This window comes from Eubalaena glacialis, chromosome 13 (assembly GCF_028564815.1).
Source record: "Eubalaena glacialis isolate mEubGla1 chromosome 13, mEubGla1.1.hap2.+ XY, whole genome shotgun sequence".
NCBI classification, from domain to species: domain Eukaryota; kingdom Metazoa; phylum Chordata; class Mammalia; order Artiodactyla; family Balaenidae; genus Eubalaena; species Eubalaena glacialis.
Window position 1 is genome coordinate 65574278 of NC_083728.1, and position 25899 is coordinate 65600176.

At 52.1% G+C, this 25899-nt stretch overlaps 2 protein-coding genes across 5 annotated transcripts in view; one reads left to right on the plus strand and one right to left on the minus strand.

Moving 5' to 3' along the window:
* The first annotated feature begins 1150 nt into the window (after positions 1-1150).
* On the plus strand, positions 1151-11717 carry SNN (stannin). Of its 2 annotated transcripts, none has more exons than XM_061208365.1 (2): positions 1151-1335; positions 8541-11717. In XM_061208365.1, exon 2 carries the CDS (start codon positions 8632-8634, stop codon positions 8893-8895), a length of 264 nt encoding a protein of 87 aa, XP_061064348.1. In that variant the 5' UTR covers positions 1151-1335; positions 8541-8631; the 3' UTR covers positions 8896-11717. The 2 variants fall into 2 exon arrangements, with proteins under 2 accessions (XP_061064348.1, XP_061064347.1); XM_061208364.1 differs by lacking the exon at positions 1151-1335 and adding an exon at positions 8190-8313.
* The window catches only part of TXNDC11 (thioredoxin domain containing 11), a 64375-nt gene continuing 50174 nt past the window's right edge, over positions 11699-25899 (minus strand). For all 3 annotated transcript variants that reach the window (XM_061208361.1, XM_061208362.1, XM_061208363.1), the window contains 5 exons: positions 23514-24306; positions 21068-21210; positions 19704-19813; positions 16424-16504; positions 11699-12441 (listed from right to left, as the gene is read on the minus strand). In XM_061208361.1, the coding sequence (XP_061064344.1) occupies positions 11799-12441; positions 16424-16504; positions 19704-19813; positions 21068-21210; positions 23514-24306 (1770 nt within the window). In that variant the 3' untranslated portion in view covers positions 11699-11798. The remainder of the gene's footprint in view (positions 12442-16423; positions 16505-19703; positions 19814-21067; positions 21211-23513; positions 24307-25899) is intronic.

A 25899-nucleotide genomic window follows, 5' to 3' on the forward strand; every position in this document is an offset into this window, starting at 1 on the left:
GCTGAAGGAAACAGCACAGGCAAAGGCCCAGAGCTGGGAAACAGCTTGGCGCATTTGAAGCAGGAAGGAGAGACCAGCGACAGCGTGGCGACTATGGCCTTGAGAGCTGGGCCCTCCATCTTCTCCCAGAGGCCTCTGCTTGAGGCTGGCAAAGACATTTCCAGACAAGACTCCCAGCTTCCAGGATGAGGGGCTCCACCTCCCCGCTCCTGCCTTCCAAGCCAGAGGTGGCGATAAAGGGAACTTGGGCCACAGAGGCCTTGAAGTACCCACCCTTGCCCCTCTTATGGGCCCCGGCTGGCCACGAGGGGGAGTGTCCTCCTGCTGGACCGCCTTCTTGGGTGAACAAGTGGACTAACCGGCAGTAACTCCCAGGCAGACAGGCGTGGCCTCCAATCCTGCCCTCATTATATGCGGGCTGTGGTACTTCAGCCCTCTGGAGCGTCAACTGGAAAATGAGTAGCTCTCCCTTTCCCCGTTGTCTCCATGAAATGTGTTGAGAGCTGAGTACAGGGCATAGCTCTTGGTGAGGGCCTAATCGCGGAGTTATTAAATTAAATAACCATAATTATAAGAGGCCAAGAGGCTGCAAATTCCCCACAGCTTCAGCCCGCAGCAAAATGAGAGCTCTGTGAGGGCAGGGTCCTTATCTGTCTTGCTCGTGGCTGTACCCGCGACCACTGGTGTACCCGGCACATGGTCGGTGTTCCATAAAGGTTGAATGAATGGACAGATGGATGATCAATTAATGAACTAATAAACGAGTGAACAACCAGATCCCTCCCCAAGGAAGGACATTTAACTTAGGGGTCCTGCCTATCTTTTGCTCCTGCCCGGGATGCTGCCGCTCCCTGCTTCCGGGCAGCGTGCCACACTCTTACCTGCAGTGCGCCTCAGTTTTCCCCTCCGTAAGCTGGCGGGAGTAGGGGGAGCCTCTGGGGGGTTGGAGGCAGGGCTCCCGGCCCGGGCCTCGCACCCACCCGCGCCCAATCTGCGCGCTAGGAGGCCGAACCCGCGCCCCGCCCCCAGTTCTGCCAGCTGCGCTCAGCCCCCGCCCCGCGCGCACGTGACCCCGCCCCGGCCCGCCCCGCCCAGCCGTCCCAGCGCGGACTCCCATTGGCTGTTCTAGGAGGGCCCCCGCCCCCGTCCGGAGCGGAGCCGGAGATACCCCGCCCGCCGCAGAGAGGGGCTCCTGCGTCCGGACTGTGCGCTGCGGCCGGACCGGGCTGGCTGGCTGGCTGGCGGCTGGCTGGCTGGCGGGCGGGCGGGCGGAGCCGGGCCCGCGGGGCTGCGGGACGATCGGGGCGATCGGGCCGGGCTGCGGGCGGCGCCATGGTGAGAGGGGTCGGGCGGGCCGGGCGCTTGGGCCCGGCGGGGGCCTGCAGGAGGGGAAGGGGCCGCCCCGGATGGGGTGGGGGCGCGCGCGGGGGGGGGGTCTCTGCGGCGGGGGAGGGGCAGCCCGGGCGGGGGCGCGGCTTCGGGGGGAGGGTCTGTTCCGGGGGGCCGCGCCCGCGGGCGGGGGTTCTTTGTCCGCTGCGCTGCGGCGAGATCGGGACAAAGGAGGCGGCGGGGGGCGGCGGCGGCTTTGCAGCGAGCTGGTGTCCCCCCCAACCCAGTGCATGCCCCTCACCGCGGCCCGCAGTTCTGCGCCCCAGGCCGGCCGCGGATCTCCTCCGGACACTTAGGGATTTTTAAAAATAACAGGAGGCGGGGATCCTGGCAACCTCCAGAGTGGTCAGGAGGGCTGCAGTGGGTAGGGGTGGGGGTCCTGGCGACGTCTGGCGCCCATTTCGCAGGTGGGGAAACTGAGGACGGGCTGCGGCGTTTGGTGCCCGGTTCCGTCGGTGGTGACTGCGCGGCGTGGGCATGACTGAGTCTCGTAGTCCCCCGTCCCCTAAGCTTCCCCCGCGCCAAGTCAAGCCGACTGGAGTTGCCTCTCCAGCTGTCGTTTCCCCTCCAGCTGTCGCCCCCTGGGCCGAGCTCCTTCCTCCCTCCAGCCTCGCTTAGCTCTTTGGTAGAGTCGGGGAGACGACGGAGTCGCCTGGCAGGGTTAAATGAGAGGGTGCGTGGAGCGCGCCTGGCACTGCGCCTGCACGTCGCCCGCGCTTGGCACGCGGGAGCTGCCAGGGCGCTTATCATCCCTGTGTCCCCAGCATAGAGCCGTCCACCCCAGTCACCCAGACTCTTCGGGTGGGGGCGGACTGGAGTTCACTTGTCCGCCTTGGCCCCTCAGGCAAGGGAGCGGGGAGGCGGGGGTCAAATAATATGACATTTTAGTGTCAGAGTTGAAATCCCAGATTCTGGATCCAGGCTACCTGGGTTTGAATCCCTGCGCAGTTACTTTTGGGCTGTGTGACCTTGGGCAATTGATTTAACTTTTCTGAGCCACAGATTCTTTATCTGCAAAGCGGGCATAGTAATAACTCTAGGGTTGTTTTGATGCTGAAAGGAGATTATCTGTGTGAAGTGTTCAGCCCAGTGTCTGGCACATAGTAATTATTGCCAACTTTTGCCAGGCGTCTACTGTTATTACCAAAGTTGTTTGGCAAGTGAGCTGAGCCTGGGGCAGCCTGTGAGAATAACCAGTGGCTGATTCACAGGGTGGGGGCACAGGAGACTCGCACTGACCTTGGGGCAGTCCCTGGGGTTCTGCCTGCGCCAGCTTCCTCTTCTGCACAGGGGAACCTGGGGGGTGCTGGTGCGAGTTTCCTCTCCGGGAGGACCGTGGTGTAATGGGTGGGTGGTGAGAGTGAGGTGACACTGGCCACAGAGCTGGGCACAGCCCAATGATTGTCAGTCTCTCATCCGCATCCCCACTGTTCTTGCCCTGGCTTTTGGAGGGCAGGGGCCTGTAGGATGCTTCCTTGGGTCTCAGTGCCTGCTCAGGCCTGGCACAGAGCAGATATGCCACCTGCCCCCTTGTCATGCCCCGTCCTCCCCACAGTCCTGTGTTTCTAATCAGAAACTGGGCAGGAAATGTTTCCAGTTTGTGAACTGGGGTCTCCCGAAGAGCCTGGTTTGCTGGCACACCTGATAGATGGCTTTGTTGGGGGAAGGGGCATGGCTTCACCCCTGCGGAGGTGGTGGGTCCCCTGTAAGCAGGGCAGCCCCAGAAGGTGGAGGCTGCAGGGGGGGAGGGGTGGCAAGCTGGTGTCCAGCTGGGCTGGGTGACACTCATGATGTGCCCAGTTAAGCGAGAAAAAGGTGGCAGCGTGTCCCTGAGGAAGGCGCTATTTGTGGCACTGGGCCTGGACCAGGCCCTGTACTCTCCTGGGAGCAGGTCCTTCGGGGGGAGTGAGGGGCGACCCTGTGACACCCAGGAAGGTGTGGTGCCTGGTGACACACAAACCTGGTGGCCCCATAGCCCTTCTGTTTTCACATTTCTTATCACTTCTCAGCCTCCCCACAACCTGGCTGCTGAGGTCAAGGCCTCTTTCCCATTTTGCAGGCTGAGAAACTGAGGCCATTAGGAGCAGCTTGCTTGGCTGGGTCACAACAGCTAATGATAGTGAGTGGAGGGATGGTGTGGGGCAAAGGAGGGGACTCTTATCTGCTCTGCTGCTGGCTGGGCTCCACTGGGCCTTGAGTGTGTGAAGGGACCTGTGGAGTGGGGTTAAGGCTTCATTTTGGGGTCCCCTGAAGAGGCAGGGGTAACTAGAACCCAACCCAACATTGGGGAAGACCTAAGCCGTGGGCCTCCGAGGGCAGCAGGACAGTGGGGGATGCCTACCCTCAGCTTGCTGGTGGCCGATGCAGGGTCTGTCCTTTGAACCCATCGGTGGTTGGGGGTGGGGCAGGGGGAGAGGTCAGAGGGGTGGTGTCGGCAGACGCTGGGCTTTAGAGCTTGTTGAGATCCGTCCAAGGGAGGTGGGAGCGGGAGGGTGGAGGGAGGGCGGAGGGAGGGCGGAGGATTGGCACTGTGTGTCTGGGGGTCCAGATGGCCTTGGGCTTCCAGTGCCAGCTTTCGTCCTGACTGAGGGAGCTGGCAAGGAGATGCTACAGAGGTTGGGGGAGCATGGCCCGTCGCCCACCCCTAGAGTGCCCGGAGACTACAGTCCTCGGCTGTGCTCTGGCTCCCAGGCTGGCCTGACCCTCTGCACTTAGAAGACCCCTCCCTTTGTTCTGCTGGGCCCCACTTCTGGGTCCCATCCTCCTTTATTCTGTCCAAGTTCACTCTTGGACGATCCATTCAAGCTCTCCACGCCTTAGTTTCCTCACCTGTGAAACTTGGATGGTAACGGTGAGCAGCGCTAGCCACGGGCTTGTTGGGAGGAGTAGATGATGGTATGGAATAAGTGTTAACTGCTTTGGTGATTGTTCTAAGGGGGTCCAGGTTTCCCACGTGCCATCCTGGGCGTCTACCCAGCCCAAGCTGTGGTCCTCTGCGTCCTGCCCTGTGTGCTTTCCTGGATCAGGGTGAGGGGTCAGCTGACTTGCAGGAGACATCTTAGCTTGGAGGGGCAGGAGGGAGGCCCTGAAGAGAGGAAGCAAGGGGTGGGGTACAGCCCAGGCCAAGAGGGTTCAGAGGGAACTGGCCGGCTGCCCTCATGCTTCAGGTTCCTCTGGGATCTGCATCTCAGTGGCATCTTTCCTCCCCTCCCCTCCCCTCCCCACAGCTCGTGCAGTGACAGCTGCCCCTCCGTGGGCTTGGGCCAGGCCTGCCTGGGACCCACTTGCACACGTGGCTCCTGCCCCCATGCTCAGCCTGCAGCCTGTCCTTCCACGCAGGCTGCCAGCTCCCTTGAGGGGACCCGTGGTGGCTTCGAGATTCGGGGGCATTCAGGGGTGGGGGCTGCCAACCGTGATCCCCATGCAGGCAAGGTCTCCTCTGATTACTGCCTCCCCGGGCTTGGAGTGGGCGGTCAGCAGACATTCATTGAGCACCGGCTGTGTGCTGGTAATAGGGCTGGGGATCCAGCAGTGGGCAAGATGGACAGTGCCCTCCTACAGGCTCAGCGTCCACTGCGGGAAGGAGACAGCAGCCAGGGAAACACCTTCCCTGACCCAAGAGAATTTCACGTGGCAGAGCGCCAGGAAACAAGAGGAAGTAGTACGAGACGATGGCCAGTGGGGGTGGGCTGCGTCTGGAGCCTGGGTGATCTGGGAAGGCAGCCCCCAAGAGGCACCTTCTGAGGAAGTCCCGTCTGATGGGAAGGAACCAGTCACGGGACACTCAGGGAAGAACACTCCAGGCAGAAGGAACAGAAAGTGCAGAGGCCTTGAGGTGGGAGGCGGAAGGGTGTGAAGAAGCTGGGGAAACAGGGAATTTGGATTCTCTACTGGTACCAGCGAGGGTTCTGAGCAGGGGATGACATGATCAGAGTTTTTAAAAGATAGGTTCTCAGGAAATACTTGCTGAGTGAAGGAACAAACACATTCAAGGGAGGGCCAGGGACCGCAGGCAAGGCATGACTGTGGCCTGGTCACCTGGCTCTGCCCCCTCCTCCTGACCTGGGGCGGGGGCAGCAGACAGGGTTTTGAGGTCACCGCTCCTCTCAGAGGGTCCTTGGAGCTGGGGCTACCGCTGCCTCAGTTTGCTGGTTGGTTGTTGGTCCCGGGACCGCTTGTTCGGCCCCCCCCTCCCCGCCCAGGACTCAGAGGCACTTCCTGGGCTCCTCAGCTGGTTTGGCCCCTGGGGTCGCCCCTCCCCAGGTCTTGCTGCCATTGTTTGATTTCCCACTTCCTGCCCCTGAACCACCCCCTGCTCCCCAAACACACACACTTCCCCTTCTGCATTGACACTGACTTGCCTTCCTGTCAGGAACCCAGGGGGAGGGCAGGCACCCCAGCAGGCGCTGGACACAAGGGCCAGTGGAGAGGGTGAGGCAGGGAGGGACGGGCAGCTAGGTGTGCTCCCGAGCGGGACGAGAGCACAGGGGTTGGGGCAGGTTCACCCAGCTGCAGCCAGCAGGCTCTCTGGGGGTTGGGGGGATCACCTGCTCCATGTGGAGGCCCAAGAGGACAGGCTGAGCAGAGCTGTGGGAGCTGATGGTAGCCCTGATGGTGGCAGGGGAGAGGCCAGAGGCCTCTGGGTGGGCACAGAAGTGTGCAGGGCCACTCACGGAGCACACAGCCCAACAGGGGAGGCAGGTGCCAACCCGATGGCTCTGACACAGAAGCCAGGCTTGCACGTTGAGGCTGGTGCCCTGGAGGGAGGGTAGGAGGGAGTGCAGCCACAGGACGAAGAGGACTTCCTGGGCCGCGGGGTCAGGAAGGCTCCCCGCCTGAGCTGGAGTTAATAACCAGGGCAGCTTCCACATGTTGATGTTTGTCTGGGGTCTTTGGGGAGCTGTCCCATGCCATGTGACAGGTTTACCAGCATCCCTGGTCTCCATCCACTTGATACCAGTAGCACACACACACACACTAGCTGTTATAATCAAAAATGTCTCCAGACGTTGCCACATGTCCCCTGGGGGACACGGCTGCCCCCACTTGAGAACCACTGCACAAGGGTAAGGGGAGCAGAGCATTTGGGCAGAGGGACCTGGCTGGGCAAAGGTCTGGAGGCAGGAAGGAGCGTGGGGTCAGCGGGAGAGGAGCAGGGGTGGAGATGCTTCGTCAGGTCCCGTAGGTCACTGCAGGGACTTGGGGTCTTTCCTCTGAGTGACAGGGGCACTGGCTGCAGTGGCCCCCACAGGTGGACCAGGGAGCCTGTTGAGAGTGATGGCAGCGGCTTGACCCTGGGGGCAGTAAGAAGGGGGCAGACTCCAGGGATGTCGCCCCCTCCTGACTAGGACCCCTCTGCACAGATGGGCGTGGGAGCAGGGCAGTTCTGGGGGTCTGTAGGGTTTTCTCAGGGCCCGGTCCCCGGACAGACTCAGGGGCGTTGACTTAGCTGCCTTTGACCTTCAGGCAAACCTGGCCCTGGGGTGGGGGTGGAGGGCTCCCTGGTGTGGATAAGGCTGTCATTGCTCCAGGAGGGCAGGTTCCATCCTGTCTGGAGGGAAAACCTTCTGCTTCCAATGATGTCTACCTGCACTGATGTCTGTCTTCTCCAAAAAAAAACCAGATTCAGACAGCTGAGCATCGACTCTGCCCCCACTGTGCCCAGGCGTTGCAGGCATCCTCGTAACCACCTGGGTGTTAGTTACTATTATTTGCTCCGTTTATGATCAGGCAGGAGAAATTTTTAAAGTGCAAGGTCTTGGGACCCAGGGGAGCCACCACCTCCAACCTCAGTGGGTTGTCACTGCCTGGGCCTTGGGGCACGAACACCCCCTCCCCGCCCCCACCCAAACCAGCTGATCTCCAGCTGCAGCCACCGGCGGCTCCCTCAGCTCCTCGCACTTGCCAGCGGGCCTTCCTGCCTTCAGAGCCTTAGCAGACGGTGTTCCCCTGCCGGGAACGCTCTTCAGGGGCTGGCTTTCCCGCACATGCACATCTCGGCATCAGCATCACTTCCCTGAGTTTCGCCTGCCTCGCCCGCCCAGTTTAGCATCGTGGCATCTGGTCCCCTATGTTCCCAGCATTGCATTCCTGCATTTGTAGCGACAGGTGTTTGGCATATTGACCCGTTTGTGGTCTGGCTCCTGCACCAAGACGCCGGCAGAGGCTGGTCTGTCCCGCTTCTCCCCTGCCCTCCTCAAAGTTTTTCCGGAGCCAGGTCAGCTACAGCTTCTTTGTGGGCAAAGGCTGTTGTCGGCTGCACTCTCTCACAGGTGTTCCAGAAGACTCTTTGAGCTGTATATGTCCCCTGTTCACGAGAGGGGCTGATGTCATTTCCCTGCTTTTGAATCCCTCATCTCTGGCTGTCTTGAAGTACTTTCTTTTTTTTTCTTTTTTTTTAAATTTATTTTTGGCTGCATCGGGTCTTCGTTGCCACGCACAGGCTTTCTCTAGTTGCGGCGAGCAGGGGCTACTCTTCAGTGCGGTGCGCGGGCTTCTCATCGCGGTGGCTTCTCATGTTGCGGAGCATGGGCTCTAGGCGCACGGGCTTCAGTAGTTGTGGCTCACAGGCTTCAGTAGTTGTGGCTCATGGGCCCTAGAGCGCAGGCTCAGTAGTTGTGGCGCACAGGCTTAGTTGCTCCGCGGCATGTGGGATCTTCCCGGACCAGGGCTCGAACCCGTGTCCCCTGCATTGGCAGGCGGATTCTTAACCACTGCGCCACCAGGGAAGTCCCTGAAGCACTTTCAATCTGTGAGCAGTTACTGAACACCTAGTGGTGCTGGAGTTCTAAAACATTCACCTTAAAGAGACCCTCTTTCAGCCTCTGCTGCAGTGGTGACGGAGGTCTCGGGTGCCCCCTCTCCTGCCTGTCAGGTTCGTGCTGAGCGAGGATGACTGCCTGTCTGGTAGCAGAGGCACTGAAGGTATTAAATCAAAGTGGCTGGGGTGAGCGAGGGGAACGCTGGTGGCATCATGAACAAAAAAACCCAGCAAATGCCAACCAGCCTGTTTCTCACTAGGATGAGGGCAGGACGGTCAGGCTTAAGAACTGATTAAAAATAGACCCCATGGAAGAGCAAGCCCGAGCGTGTGGGCTGTCAGGGTCCCCGGCGGAGTACCCGGTGTAGCCTCATCTTGCTCTTTCTTTCAGGGCTCTCGTGTCCAGCCTGGGTTCCAGCCTCGCTGAGCCGTCCCCACCAAGACCTTCCTGCAGAGGGGCCCCCTCCGCTCAAGCGCTAACCATGTCCATCATGGACCACAGCCCCACCACCGGTGTGGTCACGGTCATCGTCATCCTCATTGCCATCGCTGCCCTGGGGGCCTTGATCCTGGGCTGCTGGTGCTACCTGCGGCTGCAGCGCATCAGCCAGTCGGAGGACGAGGAGAGCATCGTGGGGGATGGCGAGACCAAGGAGCCCTTCCTGCTGGTGCAGTACTCGGCCAAGGGACCGTGCGTGGAGAGGAAGGCCAAGCTGACCCCCAACGGCCCTGAAGTCCACGGCTGAGCCGGGATGCGGAGGCTCCTGGGCCTGTCCGCCGCCAGCCGAGAGGCGCAGTAGGGACGAAACCACAGACGTGCTGCCATCTGAGAGGAAGGGTTGACGCTTGCTGGCATGGCCTCGCCGGGCTTCGTCATCGCATGCACCGACTCCTGGGGTCCCGGCGGTCCTGAGCCAGGGCTCAGTGGCACTGGGCAACCCCTCAGCCTCCTGGTAGGACTGCCCATTGCAGGCAGTGGGCAGGCCTGACCTTGCTGGGGCTCACGGCCCCATGGCGCTTTTGTTACTTGAATGTTTAGCTGAGCCTGTTTTCGATGGAGCTACTACTGTAACGCGTGAACTCACAAGCCTGTGAACTGTAAATAGGCCCCAGAAGCACGTGCTTAAGCCTCCTTTGCTGATTTTTTAAAAATATAGAGCACATGGGACTGTCCGTACTAACGCTGAGCTGAGTCAAGGCGGGAGGGAGGGTCTTAGACTTGTAAGGCCCACATTGCACTTGGCAGGGGCCTCAGATACACGTGTGTATGTAGAGGACGTGACACGTCGGCTTTAAGTCTTGCAGCTGACCCGTTGGGGTGCTTTGGCGATTTCTGCTTCGTGAGCAATGAATGGGAGCGGCAGCACGTCCCGCCCCCTCCTGCTCTAGGTAGATGAGGTTGTTAAATGCCAGTTCCTGTTGCTGGTGGAGTGATTGCAAGGAAGCTACTGCAGCTGCTTGGGAGCCGGTGAAGGACGAGTCAGGGCACAAGGCCCGAGTCCCGAGGCTGCCAGGCGTCCTAGTGGCAGAGCAGTTTCTGGCCCCCATGGTCTTGAGCATGCTGAGCACCCTGCCCCCCACCCAGCTTTACTGAGCACAGGCTTCGCTAGAGACACCAGAGCCGCGGTGGCTACCTGTATCCCAAACCCAGTTGGCCCAGGAAGGAGAGAACATTGTGCTTTTTGTTTGTTGTTATATTTAATATTTTCTGCACTGGAGGGGGCGGCGGGGGGCGCTTGGTTTCTTCCCCCCGCCCTTTTCACAAATTCGCTTCCTTTCCTCCCAGATTCCCACCCACCTGCTGGGTCCTGGATTTCATTTTCCTCAGTGGGCCACCTAGAAGGAAGGTCCCCTGACCTTGCTCTAAGAGCGCCAAGTGTCACTTCTTGTGTGCCTCTGCACACAGGAGCCCCCAGCAGCCTGTGCTTAGTGGGCGCCCAGGGGAGGGGGCTGGGGGGAGAGTGAGTTTCAGGTTCAGGATTTGGTTTTCGCAAAGGTGAGGAGTTTGGTGGCTCTTGGTCAGGCCAGTGATTCCCACCCCGCCCCTCCGAGATGTCCCTTGTGTGTACTTCAGTGAACTTGCTTAGGTTTTTAATCCCACCACTGTAAGCACACCCTAAACTATCATGATTAAAATGTGACTTGTGTCTGCATCCTCGGGAACAAACTGGAGGCCAGCCCTGGGTGAGCTGGGGAGCGCTGGCCCTCAGCACTTGAGCCGCCTTGCCAGCATCATGGGCAGGGAGCTCCCGGGTGGCCAGGGGCTGCCCCCCATTCCCAGCTCCCCCTCAAAGCTCTGGCCTCCTGGTCAGGCAGAAGGCAGCTCCTCTGGCCTCATCCAAATCTCCTCTAAAAAGCATGTTGAACTAATCAACTTTCTAGAACCCCTAGGAGGGAGCTTAAGGAACACTTCTTTTAGCGGCGTACCCCTAACTTAACGGTCAAACATTAAGGTATAGCTTGGGGGGAAGGGAGGAGTAGCTAGTTAGGCCATTTGAGCTGAAGGCAGGATTGAGACAGCACACGTGAGCTACTAAGGAATCCTTAGAAGGCGGCCGGGCTTTAGTACAGGGGAGGAAATGCCTTTGGCCCCCACCTGGGGATGGCCAAGCATGAGTCAGGCTGGAGACCAGCAGAAGGCCCTGTAAGCAGCACACAGGGTGTGGGCGGGAGGAGGAGTCAGAAGTTCTAAAGGGGTCAACTGGAAGGTCAGGGAGGTGTATTTCCTAATGAAGGACATAAGAAAAATGGGGCAGGTGTAGGGGTGTTCGATCCATTCCCCTCACGTTTCAGAACTAAAGGCTTTCTACCTCTACTTTCTGCAGCCGGCAGCCTGCACCTAAGGCTGTCTTTCCTTTACCCAAGTAACCGAGGAGCTCCGGGGACTTGCATTTTCAGTCCCTGAGCCTGACCCTGACAATGACCATTGCTTGACTGTCAAACTCGCCCTGGGCTTCTTACTGTGCCGGTGCAGTTTCAGTTTTGAAAAGATGAGGCATCACTTTCTCCTCAGTTTCACTCCTGGAGGTTCCTTATCCCACGACATCTGCGCCATTTGCATCAGGCCCATCAGCACAGTGTCAGTGCCGGGTGAGGGTCATGGGCATGGTGGGGCACTAGTGGGGTCTCTGGAGGCAAGTGGAAGTGCCTGCAGAACTGGTGACCAACTACATAACAGCTCTCACTGTTCTTGGTCAACAGCTACTTTTTTTAGCATAGACACCAGAGCCACACACTCAAATGGCTTAGTTAAGTTATGACCTCTCATTGAATTCTTTCTGAATAGCCCAACTGTTGCGTCCAAGTTTTCTGACTAGTCAGTCAGGACATCAGCCTTTCATTCTGCATGTCATCGCAGAAGCAACAGCAGGGGGATGGGGAGGGAACGCCGACACTGAGCCACCAAAATATGGACTAACTTTTCAGACCAGTCTTCAAGTGGACTGTGCTGTTTCTGTCTCAAAGCTACCAAGTTTGTGCAATAAGTGGAGGGGATGTCATCCCTGTTCAATAAAAGCTGAACGACATTCAAGCTGATTTTCTAGACCACTGAGAAAATCTTTATTTACAATAAATTTCAATAAAATTTGCATAAATATATTCGCAATGTACAGTCTTCACCTCTGATTTCTTCGTGTCATTTTCAAAGTTAGTCTGTCCTGTTCTCGGTGCTCCTTTCGGAGGCCAGCGTGGAGCTGACGTTGGAAGGCGGAGGGGTGCTGGCTGGTAGCCGGGGGGCGCCCGAGGGCTTGCGGTAGTCCGATCGCGCGTCGTCCGGGGGAGCACGGCCTTCGGCCCCGTCCCTGCCCTCCAGTTTCTGCTCCATGGTGGCCACCAGGATCTTGAGCCAGGTGTTCTCGGTGAGGAGGTTCTCCGAGGCATCGGCCAGCTCCTGGAGCTGGCGGGCCACCTCCTCAAGCTGCCGGCTCTTCTGCTCGTGCAGGGCCTGCAGCTGCTCGCTGTGCCGCTGGAGCAGGCTGTGCTGCCTCTCCAGCGTGTGCTGCCGCCGCCGCAGCTGCTGCTCGTCCCTGCGCGTGCTCGAGAGCCGGGCCTCCACCTGCCCCTGCGCCTGCTGCAGGGCGCTGATCTCCGCCCTCAGCTTCTGGATCTCCCTCTCCAGATGGGAGATGTGCCCCTGCTGCAGGACGGCCTCTCTCTGAAGACACTCTTTGGTAGGAGGGTTAACCAAGTTCTGGGGGGCAGAAGCAGGGTCTGAGTGATGCAAAATGAACCTCAGCAGATTTGGAAGGGTGATGGGAAGGTCTTCGGGGTATTTCACACTTAGGTCCTTTCTGGAGAGAAAGGGAAAGGAGTCAAAGATAAGAGAGTCACACCAACATTCTTAGTCCAAAACCAGACTGCCGCCGAAGGTCAAGCTGCTTATTTCCTACCAAAAGGAAGTCAGCATGGAAAATGTCATCTGGCAAAAAATTTTCTACAAAGCTGAGGATGTCCTATATGCTGCTTCTGTAATTAAGGTGGTTTATCTCAAAGGTGTGTCTGTTCCTGAGGACAAAGAGCTCAGTTTCTGTTCACAACCTTCCAAGAAAGATAAGAACTCAGGGCAGAGGGGCCTCCGTGTGCTCTCAGACGCCCAGTGGTGCGTCAGGAAGGGTGTCCGGGGGCAGGACTGCCACCCATGTCACTATTGTGGCCATCGACAATGCTTGGCGAGATGGGAAAAACCTCCAACACTCAGCCTGGCTCTTCAGCAAGCATTTATTACACATTATCCGAGGCAAGAGTTCTCAACTGGGGTAACTGTACCCTCCCTTCCCCAGGGGACACTGGGCAACATCTGGAGACACACCCTTGACAAACAGACCAAGGGGCTCTGAGGAATTAAGGTTGCCGGGCCCTGAGAGCAGAGAATAAGGAAGGAGGGTGACATATGAAGGGGATTTTCCCCAAAGCTTTGCTGCAAGTCCTGATGTACAAAATTCCTTTTTAGAACTTGTCATCCAATTGTCTTGATGACCAAAATTTCTACCACAGATACATTTACCTGTGTATACACCACCTGGCTGCAATAAATCCAAACCAGCAGCTTTAGCATGAGGGGGGGCAGACACCATCCAGTATTAAAGGAGTGGAGGTGAAGGGCACGACTCCGGGGCCCACCCGCCTCCAGGGCCTCACAGGACTCCTCTGTGGCCTGCACTGCCTTGTCTGTAAAGGGGGGAATACGAGTCTCATCTACCCCCAGAGGACTGCTGTAAGGACTGCATGAGTTACCTGAAGGCTCAGGGAATGTTAGCTTGAAAAAAAAAAAAAAACCACCACCACATTGTTCCTTAGAGAAACTAACCAGAAATCCCTCATTAAGAGCTTGCACACCCTCTCCACACACAAAGCCAGTGGCCAAACACCTAAGAAAAGACAAAAGGTGTTCTATCAAAGGGTAGCCCTTTCCCTATGAAATAAAAATCACAGGGAAATTAAAATCAGATATGTCCCATTTTATACGTTTATGGAAACTTTCAGGTAAATGGAATAATTTTTAAACTTTGGGGGTAAGTATATAACCACGTCTTCCTTTAAAGCATAGTTTTCTTAACATGTAAGCTTTCTCCAAGTGGGGCCTCCCAGCCATTCAACTGACAACTAAGAACATCCTGGCCCCTGTGAAGTGCGGGTGAGGACGGACAAGCAGACGCTGGATCCACCCCTAAGTTCTGCAACACAACCTGCTCTTCTAGGACAGAGCAAATGTGCATCATCCCCAGCAAAGAGCTTAGTGTGTGTATCTGGAGACATTTACAGGACAGAAAACGATACCGGTAAACGTGCTATTTTAGAGTTTCTGGAGCAATCTCCACGAACCTGATGGGTGTGCTAAAATGCTTTCAAACTTCTTAGAAGTCGCAAGGATACAGAGCGTCAACAAACTGCTTCCAAAATGGTAATCATTTTGAAAGTGTAGTGGTAGAAGGTCCCACTGTTTATTGGACTCTGGTCTAAGTTCACCAGGAGTATGTGTACGCACCTCTAGCGTGTAAAAGGCTAAATACAAAATGACCAATGGGGTAGAAGTTATCTGCTCCAAAGAGGGGCTATAATACTGAGGGAAGGTGGGCTGCTCCTCTAAAGAAGCGAGGTCCTTCCCCAGGGGACACATCAGAATGAACCCCCCACCCGCTTCTGATCTCCTGGCCCAGAGCCGGGCCAGAGCACCTGCATTTTGGAACGTCACACAGAGTGGGGGAAGAAGAGTGGTTCTAAGGTGCCCCTGCACAAGAAGGCGGCCCTGCTGGGAGCAGGAGGTAGTCCAGGCTGTGCACTGTGGCAGAGGACAAGCTCTTTCCTACGGTTTCTTTCATGATCATAAAATACAAACGACGTGCTCACTGAGGACCATTTGCAAAGGATATAAAAAGCATACAAGAGGCACCCCCCGTGACCACTGGTAACCTTCACTCCTTCAAAATTATCGTCGTCAACATCTTGATACCTTCCCTTCTGCACACATTTTAACCCAGTGCATGTGTAAATTTATATTTTACCAAAACGCATATATACTTTTATATTCTTTTCACTAAAAATGGCATAAGCATGTGCCCTGTGAAGAAGGTCTTACTGCTTGTTATCAGTTTTTCGTTTCCTCTTTTGTGAGCTGTCAGCTTTTTGCCCTTTACCTTCTGAGTGAACTGAACACTCACTTTGGACCAGTTAATGAAGAGCTTGCTTCACTTCTGATTACCATTTATTTTTAGGAAATAAGAAAAATTCCATTCCAAAGTAGTAAGGCTTTGGTTTACCAAGCTCTCTGCATTAGAATGGAACTGGACAGTCTACTCCTATTCAGTATTTACTTTCTTGACTTTTCAATACAAGGGAACTAGGAAGAGGCTGTAGCAGCGACCTTCCTGCAAGGCATGGAAAATGAGCTCATCTCTATGCTGACTCCATCAGGCAACCTCAGAATGAAAGGCACTCGACCCAAACGCGAAACAATTCCAGCTGCTGAGAACCTCTTTGTGCAAAGGCATGTGCTGGGTGTTACGACGTCAATGTTTTTTCCAACTATGACTGAAATTTGAAAATTATGGTGTGCTAAACTTCATGCCCCACCTCTGTCCCACACACGATGAAATTACTTGTGTTATTGTCCACGGTTCCTGGACCGTGTGGCACCTGAGACACTTCTTAAAAAGAAAAAGGCTCGTCACAGTACAGTCAGCAGTAGAACTGGGTGAGTCACACTCTGTTTTTAGTGTGTGATTTGACAAGACCCTACTACCACAGGAAGTATTCCAGCAAAAATTCTTTGAGATAAGGAGGAAAAACCAAGGAAATGATTCAGTACACATGAAGGAAGCACTCTCCCAGAGAAGCATGAAGAGCATGGCAGTGGCTGCAATAAACGGTAAAAGCGAGCGCCAGAGAATAAAAGACATGTGAGTTAGGGAACGTCACTAAAATCATCCTGCAAATGCTTTTCCCTATAAAGATATTGTCGAAGCCATGTGACTGGGTCCCTGAGGACCCATCCTTTTAAAAACAAACAGGAATCTGTACCAAGAGAACATCTGGTTTATCAGGCTTTAAAAGGCCAAGAGTTAACTTCCCTTCTACCAAAACATCTGGATCCACATTCGCTAACTGCCAGGTCACGTCCCCTTGCTAACGGCCCATCCCTGCTCGCTGGGCTTTCAGGGAAGCTGCCCTGATCACTCACCTTGGAGCACCACTTAGACAAATGTGAAGAGATCAAGGTGACAGCCCTGTCAGGTGACATTCACAGAAGTCTGAACAACTGGGGAGAAGGCTTCTTGAACCCCAGTATGCGGGTGCAGTGGGTAGGAGGGCCTCCGTTTCCTCCTTGTACCAGGGGGCCGAGGTGGCCATCCGCAGGGCTCAATGACAAATGACTCACGTGGAAGCAGGCAGGCCGGGCCTGACTCCCCATGAGGCCCAACAGTGAGCTGTTGTTTTGCCCCACGTGAACCTGGGGCTCTTTGCTGTCAATCTCAGCACTCACTGTGTGCTCATAAGACCAAGAAGGTGAACAAGTTCCAGTGGCCACATTCATACTCGTGTAAAACACACTCTGGGAGGGGGCAAACTTACAAAAACTACCACACCTGACATCATGACACCAAAGCCCTTTTACCCTTGGTTCCCAGTGGCACATTTTTTGAACAATACATTTTATTCTAAATACTTAAGTAATAAATAATGATGTACATTTCACTTCTGTGAAGTACCTTAAACCCATTTCATTTTCAGCAAAAGAATCCCATCTGCCCAAATATTGAAAAAATTCAGCATTACCTGTTACAGGGAAAAAATAAGACAGTAGGAAGACGGTCAACCATAAATTCCCAAGGAAGATCATTCTGAGATACATCAATCCTGGCAAAGGGAAAGAACAAAAAAAGCAAAAGATCAGCCCAAGAAACTCCAACTTGAAAGGATCTTCTCAAATAATTGAAGAACCCAGGGCACTGTCTGCGCCCACACAAGACTGGCCCCTGGCGGTGAGTGCACCATCGGGTGTAACGCAGGCACAGCTTGTGGGAGAAGCAGCGAGACTTCCAGGACGTGCAACTGCCCACCTAACTCACTGAGGGAAATGTCATGTCTTGAAAGTAAAAGTAGAATCCCCCCTCAAAAAAGGCTCGCTGACACCTCAGGAGTAATCCACGCACCTGACCAAATCTGGGCAAGTACCTTAACCGTTGAATCAGCTCTGGAAAAAGGAAATCATTGAGCAAAACACATTGAGCCTCTGAAAATGTAAGAATACAAGATAAGGAAGATTATATTCTACATTTTGTAAGTCTAGACAGAGGCCAAGAAAGTTGTATTTTCTTAGCAGATTTTAGATGAATTTTCTAATACAGGAAATGACATCTGTGCTAAATGAGCCAACCTGTGCTTAATTACTACTGAACTAGGTGGGGGCCCCTCCTGCACTGAGCTGGGCCTGCAGGAGTGTCTCCCCACCTGCCCCCAGGGACTGCTCAGTTGAAGCAAAAAGAACATCCCAGAAGGAGGAAGCGAAGCAGCCATGGAGGGCTGCTAGGCCAGGTGTCAATATTCACAAATAGTGCATAAAAAAGGTGGAAATGTTTTGAATCATTAACTTGACAGGAGTTTTCAGAAAAGTATAATTGGGGGCAGAGTGGGGAGGGGGGGAAATCAGTGCCTCGCATTGTCCAAAAGGATGAAATACACTTTAAAAAAAACTGACATAACCAAATCATAATGGTTTTAAATAGCTTCATTAACAGAACAGTACTCCTGCCTCTCTGCCTGTGAAAGCCTACCTAGAACATCAGAGTTTCTATTTTTTAAACAAATGGTGTTGAACAGTTTATTCTATAATCAAGTGTTTCTTTCTCCTGATTTTTACTTCAAAGAAAAACCAAACTGTAAAATTAAAAGAAAAACATTTGTAAACATCCACTCAGAATCCCATTGTGCTAATCGGGACCTTCTTTCTGGGATTTTCATTCAGGCTTTGGTGTATATGCCTACATACTGATAAGAGCAGCAATCATATTTCATACCCTATTCTTTTCAGTTAATTGTATGAAAAGCGTTGTTCTAACAACGGGGTAAAAATCCCATCAAATGCCCAACCATAATTTACTTAACCATTTTTCTACTGTTGGATATAAATAATGCTGCAATGACCAGCACATGCTTCTCTGGAAGTCCTACCTCCTTAATTCCCCAAAGTGAAATTAACTGGATCAAAAATGTATAACCATTTTTGCTAAAATGTTCCTAAAATGCTTTCCAAAAAGTTTATGCCAATTCACTTATTCTATTAGCTACATCTGACTGTGCCAATTTTATTTTATCAACACAAGATTCTACCACTTAAGAGTATTTGTTAATTTAATAAGTGTAAATGACACTTTGTTATTGTTTTAATTTACATTTACTAGACTATAATTTCCCCACTTGTTTATTTACTCTCTTCTCTTACATGAAAAGCCTGTTCATGACCTTTCTTCACACAGCAGTCCTTCTCGTCTGTTTCTCCCTCCATCCCCTATTTTTTAAATTGTGGTAAAATATACATAACATTTACCATCTTAGCCATTTCTAAGTGTACAGTGCAGTGGTATTAAGTACATTCATAATGCTGTGCACCCATCACCACCATCCATCTCCAGAGCCCTTTCACCTTGCAAAACTGAAACTGACCCCATTAAACAACTCCTCCCCCTTCTCCCCTCCCCCCATCTCTTGGCAACCACCATTCTGCTGTGTCTATGAATCTGACTACCCTTGGTGCCTCATATAAGGGAAACCATACAGTGTTTGTCCTTTTGTGACTCATTTCACTCAGCATTAATATCCTCAAGGTTCACTCATGTTGCAGCATGTGTCAGAATTTCCTTCCTAATTTTTAAGGCTGAATAATATTCCATTATATGTACAAACCACATTTTGCTCTCAGCAGTTTTCTTAAACCATTTTAATTTCTCAGGGTCTGGAGCACGCACACCTGATTCTGAACCCTGCTCCCTCATTTACAGGTTGTGTAACTCTGGGCGAGCTGCCTCATCTTTCTGAGCCTCAGTTTCCTCCTCAGTAGAAAGAGAGTGGCAATCATACCTGCTCCACTGAATGGTCTAAGGATTAAGTCAGATAATATGTATATATAAAAATCTCGCAGCATAGTAACTCCTCAAGTGTGGCTCTAATCATTACTTACAGCACACACAAAAGGTAAGACATATATGCTGTAAAATATAGCTATCGTCCTTTTGTAAGTCAGTTTTATTTTCGTTGCACATTTTTCTAGTGAAATCTGTTCATCTCTCTTGCATTATTTTTTCAACTGCTTCATTTTGGCAAGTTTTCACCTCTCAAAGGAACTAGCAAATCCAATATTCTAGCTTCTGTTATTTTTTCTATGATTTGATCTTTTATATTTATTCTATCTATCTGAAGGGTTTTTTTTTTTTTTTTTTGGTGACGGGGAGAAGATATAGCTTAAGTCTAAATAATTTTCATCTCAGACTGCCTACTACCTGATCCAAAAACTCTTTGAGCCTTGTTTTTACAAAACAATGGTTTAACATTTTTTTTGTTTGCTACACATACACATACAGTACCAAGGAATCACAAAACTAGAACATGCAGGTATCAGCCAATCTTGCCTCTTACTTTTAGGAATGAGGAGGGAAAGGAGGCCTGGTGGGGAGATTTGCTCCAGGTCCCAGGGCTGGTTGGCAGCACACCAGGGACTGGCCCCCTTTTGCTGGGCCAAGGCCCCAGTGCCATGTATTCCAGAAAGCTGGCCACTTGGGGGGCTATCCGAGCAACCAGGTCAGCACTAATCCCTCAGAACTGCACTCACCCTCCTATGAACTCAATCAGGACTAAACACACTCAACATCATGGAAGGAACACTCAGCATTCATCAGGAAAACTGTGCCTCCAATAGGTCTTGCTCACAGCTTTAAGCTGACAATCAACCAAATCTTACCCAAGGTCAACAGAAAATGGGCAGACCCTTGCAGGCCATAACGGCTAAGCTGTAAGGAGAAGTGAAGGCAGGCACACAGCGCTGCAGCACGGGCTTCCTTACCTCGCCACAGTGAATGTATCCACGGGCAGGAGCCGAGCTAGCTGGATAAAGACGTGATTGAGGGCTGGACAGAAGCCGCACCACTGTGCATAATAAAGCAGCAACACATCCTATGGGAAGAGGAAGACGGCTGTTACTGGGCTGCTCAGGTCCTCACTGTGCTTAGAACCTGGCAGGCATTCAATAAATGTTGTTCATGCACTAATTACAGTGAAAATTTAATCTTCAGGTATTTTCAATTATGTGATTTCTTTTTTTTTTAATAAATTTATTTATTTATTTATATTTTTGGATGCATTGGGTCTTCGTTGCTGCACGCGGGCTTTCTCTAGTTTCGGCGAGCAGGGGCTACTCTTTGATGCAGTGCGCGAGCTTCTCATTGCGGTGGCTTCTCTTGTTGCGGAGCACGGGCTCTAGGCGCCCGGGTTTCAGTAGTTGTGGTGTGCGGGCTCAGTTGCTCCGTGGCACGTGGGATCTTCCCAGACGAGGGCTCGAACCTGTGTCCCCTGCACTGGCAGGCAGATTCTTAACCACTGCGCCACCAGGGAAGCCCTATGTGCTTTCTTAAGGACGTTTTTTTTTTTAAAGTTTTATTTATTTATTTATTTTTATGGCTGTGTTGGGTCTTCGTTTCTGTGCGAGGGCTTTCTCCAGTTGCGGCGAGCGGGGGCCACTCCTCCTCGCGGTGCGCGGGCCTCCCACTATCGCGGCCCCTCCTGTTGCGGAGCACAGGCTCCAGACGCGCAGGCCCAGTAGTTGTGGCTCACGGGCCCAGTTGCTCCGCGGCATGTGGGATCCTCCCAGACCAGGGCTCGAACCCGAGTCCCCTGCATTGGCAGGCAGATTCTCAACCACTGCGCCACCAGGGAAGCCCTCTTAAGGACGTTTTACAATCACAAAACCACCATGTAATTCACATGTTCTGCAGTAAGACTGTCATGTGGTCCATCTTTTGTACATCAAAACCAACCGCCCACGGGTGGCACAGTGGTTAAGAATCCGCCTGCCAATGCAGGGAACACGGGTTCAAGCCCTGGTCTGGGAAGATCCCACATGCCGCGCAGCAGGTAAGCCCACAAGCCACAGCTACTGAAGCCTGCGTGCCTAAAGCCCGTGCTCCGCAACAAGAGAAGCCACCGCAATGAGAAGCCCGCGCACCGCAACGAAGAGTAGCCCCTGCTCGCCGCAACTAGAGAAAGCCCACGCGCAGCAACAAAGACCCAACGCAGCCAAAAATAAATAAATTAATTAAAACAAACAAACAAACAAAAAAAGCCCAACTGCTCACCCCGATGGCTGCAGCTTTGTAAATTATTACAATAGGGACAGATGGCTTGATTTTTGCCTCGCTCATGATTCCATACCTGTTTTTGAAGGACTACTTCCCAAAAGGTATCAGTTGTCACTTCAGTGATTAAATGCTGAGATGGGAACTGGGCAGAGTCACTTCCAATAAGATGCCTTTTCAAGGGACTGTAGAGAACGCTGAAGTTTTGAATGAAAGACTCTAAAAATAAGGAGAAAATGAGATCAGCTCTTCTCTCAGTACAAGGAGAGTAGCTGGCTTACTTTAAACTCTACATCTAAAAAATTGGGCTGGCTTCACAGGCCCACATTTTTAACACTTCACCTACAGGCAAAACCCTGAACGAAGCCACCCGGGGGGACAGGGGGTAGCTTTGGCAGTGGTAACTCAGCAGACAGCACTTTAGCTAACAAAGCACCACTCGGTGTTCCGTGTTCTACTATGCAGGGACTAGGAATTCGATGCTCCTTTTAAAAACAACACTGGTCCAAAAATGGACACCTGAGACTGCATAAGTCATCAACATGCCACCAGGGAGATTTCAACCTACTATACCAAGACCTTTAAGCATAACTACCGATGCAGTAATTGCACAAGCTACCGTAATGGGGAAGGTGTTTAAATACTCATTAATTTAAGGATAAGGAGCTATGGTTTTTGTTTCCTTTATTAAAGTCCTTCAAGTTTCTTTCTTAAAAGGTTAAGAAAAATAAACTCAATTATATTTAGTGGAAAAACACATAAATAAAACCCATAAATAATCCCAAACCCTAACCTGAACCAACAGTTTTACCCTCCCCACCAACTCTACTATCTTCAGATTCCTTTGTATCATCTGGAGCAGCACTAATCTGAGTTTCACTTCTTTTTTTCTTCTTTTTGCTCTCCATTGCGAGGCCCTAGTGAACAATGATATGTTCCGTGGAGGGAGGAGGAAAGGAGGAAGGTCTTGTGAAGAGAATCCATCATCAACATCTGACTGATACTTAGTTGGCTATGTTTTTGAAACATAAAACCAAGAATTATTTACTAATCTGAATGAAGCCTAAATTCTGAAACTGACCCAGAGACAGCTGACTTAAGAGTCAACTCTCCAAAACAACAATGATGCACAGTGAATGTTTTTGGACGAGGACCCTGACAAATTTTGTCACCAACCACAGCACAAAGAACAACGGAGCTAGATGTTTCAGAGGAGATAACAGAAGATGAAAAGAAATTGGAAGGTGGCTTCTTTCAGATTACCATTAAATTCAAGACGCACACATCATGAGCTAGCTCACTGAATGCTTGAGTGTTAGAACAGAATGCAGGAAAATCCAATAAATACTTACTTTAAAAATACAGGCTTGTTTCATTTTCAGAAAACTCAGTACAGTAAAATGTAACTTTAGGAAACATGAATTAGGAGCAATTTGTAGTATCAAAAGACTACACACTTCATAAAGCGACTGGTCACAGGGTTCCTCTAAGCACTCAGGAGGCTTCGTGTTTATAATATAAAGCCTTTTATTAACATAAGCCTTTTAACGTGTCTAATGTAAGAAACGAGCTTCACCTGGACTTAAAGGACAGCAGCTAAAATGACTATCATTTAGGGGCTTTGAGTTTACTCTTGCTTTCATACTCTCCAAAACTTGAAAATAAAAGGTTTCCCTCCCCACCAAATTCCTCCTGTCTCCATTTGGCAAATGCTAACTTTCCCCCATGTTTCCAACGAGGCTGAACTAACACGGCTTTTGAATTCTCACTTCCTTGTGTGCACATCACGGATGGCAGCAAAGCCCTGGGAACAGGACAGCATCGGTTAGTTCACTGCTGCTGCCAAGCCTAAGGGCAAGCTCTCGGATGCACTCCCATAATGGTGACTTACCCGCCACCCCCCCCCAAAAAAAGTGGGTTTTGCTGGTTTGCAACCTGACACTTGTTTATTGCACTTGACACTTGTTTGTTACAATCTAGGCACCCAAGGTCAGAGCAGCAGTTCTCAACTTGTTATAAAAAAGCAGCAGAACAAACTAGGTCTGGTGGCCTTGATGCCTAGACAGTTAAACCTGTGAGACAAAAAGGGGGGCCAGGAGGTTCTATTGTTTCACCGCTTTCTGTTTAAGTACCTTTCGAATGAAGCCACTGTTGGGGCTCACGTTCATCAGCCCCTGGGGAGTTACCACCCGACCCGCTCTCCACCACCCCTGTCCGTCACAGAGGCCAGGTTTCCACCGGCCGCAGCTCGCGCCACCGTGGAAATGCGGCAGGCGCTGCCGATCAGGAACGCTGGACTCTTAGCCCCCAAGGGCTAAGTGACAAACTTATCCAAAATTTGGAGTTAGGAAGTTTCTGTTCCATTTAATATACAAAATTAGCTTCTTTTAAAATTATGACCAGCTGCAGTCTAAAGATTTCAAATGCGCTAAGAGCCAACCGTAATGAGATCCCTAAATAAAAGTTACCTATGTTAAGTTAAGCAAAGCATTAGGCTTGGGGAAGGAAACTGCCCACAGTACCTAGGGTGAACTTCATAAGAGCTTGTTTTGGATCCAAGACATAGTGAGACTCTTCTTTCACGTCAACAATTGCAGCAAATCCTTTCACCCGAGCAGCGCTCGGAGCACCCAGCCTCTCTGCATACAACCAAAATAAATTGGAATCCAAAAGGTAGATGTTCAGGGTCTTGTTGGTTCTGCAGCTCAGGCCTATGAAGCTTGTGCTATCCACGTCCAGTTCAGGAAAGAGATACCTGTTCTCCTCAATGTGAGGAACGGAGCTTGGGGTATCAACCTCACATTTCTTCTCAAGGGAAGAAAATGCAATGGTCGGGGTTTCAAAGACATCTTGTTCAGAATCAATGAAGCCTGTCACGCCCCTGTTTATGGTCCTGCAACATGCAGTGTAGTAGCTGAAAGGGCTATAGAAACTTAGAAAATTCCTGCATTCTATGCTGTCTGATGCCACATGATAAAAGGTCTGCTCCTTGAGGTAGAAAGAATCCAGAGCTGCTGCCATCTCGAAAAAGCTGCACTGGGGCATGCTGACCGACCTTGGCCTGAGGCCGCCGGCGGTCTGGTTGACACACAGTTCACACACGTTGTGGGTCCTGGAGATGGAGTGCCACTGGGGCAGCACCACGGTGTTGCAGCAGGGGGACTCCGTTATCAGCGGCGGGTCCGGCAGCTGGGCCGGGGGCTCAGGTGCCAGAGACTTGAACACCGGGGCGTCCACTCGCCGCAGGTGCTGAAGGAGCCGCTCCACCACCTGGTCCCCGTGACAGTTGTTGTACTCCAAGGCCACTTCGGTGATCTGAAACACAGGGCGGAGCTCATGAGAGGTGTGGGGGTGACTGAGGGACAGACCCTGTGGCTCTTAGACCTGCAAAGCATCTTGCCTGATTCACAAGAAGGAACCCTGGCTGGAAACACAGCATCAAACAGGAAGCTGTCACACCAAAAGCTATTAATAAAGAGGCTTGGGTTATTTTTCAGATCCTGTCACTCTGTTAACAAATACTGAACCGCCTGTTCAGAGACGGAAGGGGTCTTAGAGGGAGAAGTCAGTCTACCCCGTGATGGGGTGAAGTGGCTCACCCCACGACACACATCAAAGAACCAGGAACAGAATTTAAATCTCAACGCCCAGTTGAGTGCACTTTCCTTTACATCCTTAAAACTCCTCCAGACGATGTCTTCTTTCTTCATCTTAAGTAACAGTCTAAAAATTTCCCAAATATTTGATCCACTTGTTGATCCACCTAACAAGTGGATCAAATATTTCACAGCATATGTTTCCAAATAAATTCATGCCTCACAGGAGGCTACGAATTCAGCCTCTTCCAAACCATACTCATCCATCTCGCCTTCCTCCTCCTGTACCACCCTTTCTGGAAAATGGCATCATCAAACCGGAAAAATCAGCTGACCCTCAATTTCTCCTCTGCACCACCCAAGCCTCCAATCCAGCCAGCTATGACTTCAGCATCACGAAGCAGCCCCCCTCTGCATCCTCACAGTCACTGCCTCAACTCAGGCCCTCACGGGTCACAGAGCGCCCCCTTTTTCTCTCCCCCACCTTAACTGAGCCTCCACACTGCCACCACTTATTTTTAAAAATACAACCCTAAGCAGGAGACTCCTCTGCTAAATGACATTCGATGGCTCCCTATTACCTGGAGGGTAACCCTAACATAATCTGACCTGCGTCTGCCTTTCCGGTGTCACCCCACCACCTTTAGACCAGCCAGGCCCTTCCACGATGCCTTGCCTTCAGAGGCCTGGCCGGGGCCTCCTCCATCTGACAAACCTCAACACTCTCCCCAAGACCCTGCACCAGGATGGCTGCTCCAACAAAGCTAACACTCCCCCTCCCCCAGGAAGAGTCTACATCTTCAGGGTTAGTCCCAGAAACCCTTCCCAGACAGTCTCCCAACTGTCTGTCAAGACGTCCCTCTTCCCCACAGGCTTATGGATCCTCACGGGCAGGGACCATGTTTGATTTATCCTGCTATCCCCGCAGCCTAGCTCAGAGCCCGGAACATAACAAATGGTCGATAAACAGCTGGTGAACGAAGAGCATCTCAGGATGTCGTACACGCTCCCGCTTCTCGGGGAGATGAACCGCTTTACCCTCAGATCAGTGTTAGCCATTTAGATTCACATTTCACATTTCATTCCAAGACTCTTCCATTTCCGAACTGAGTACCTTTCACCACCCAACAGCCACCCCAGGTCAATGAAAAAGATGAGCAAGTCATTATAATCCAAAGGCATTTATACTCCCTAAAATAGAACTGTGTGCTAACTTATTTCCCACCAAGGTTAGTTAAAAGGTGTCAAGTCACTCAGGATTTTGTTTCATTAAAGTGTGTGTGTGAAAACCATTTAATAAGTGCTTTTCCAA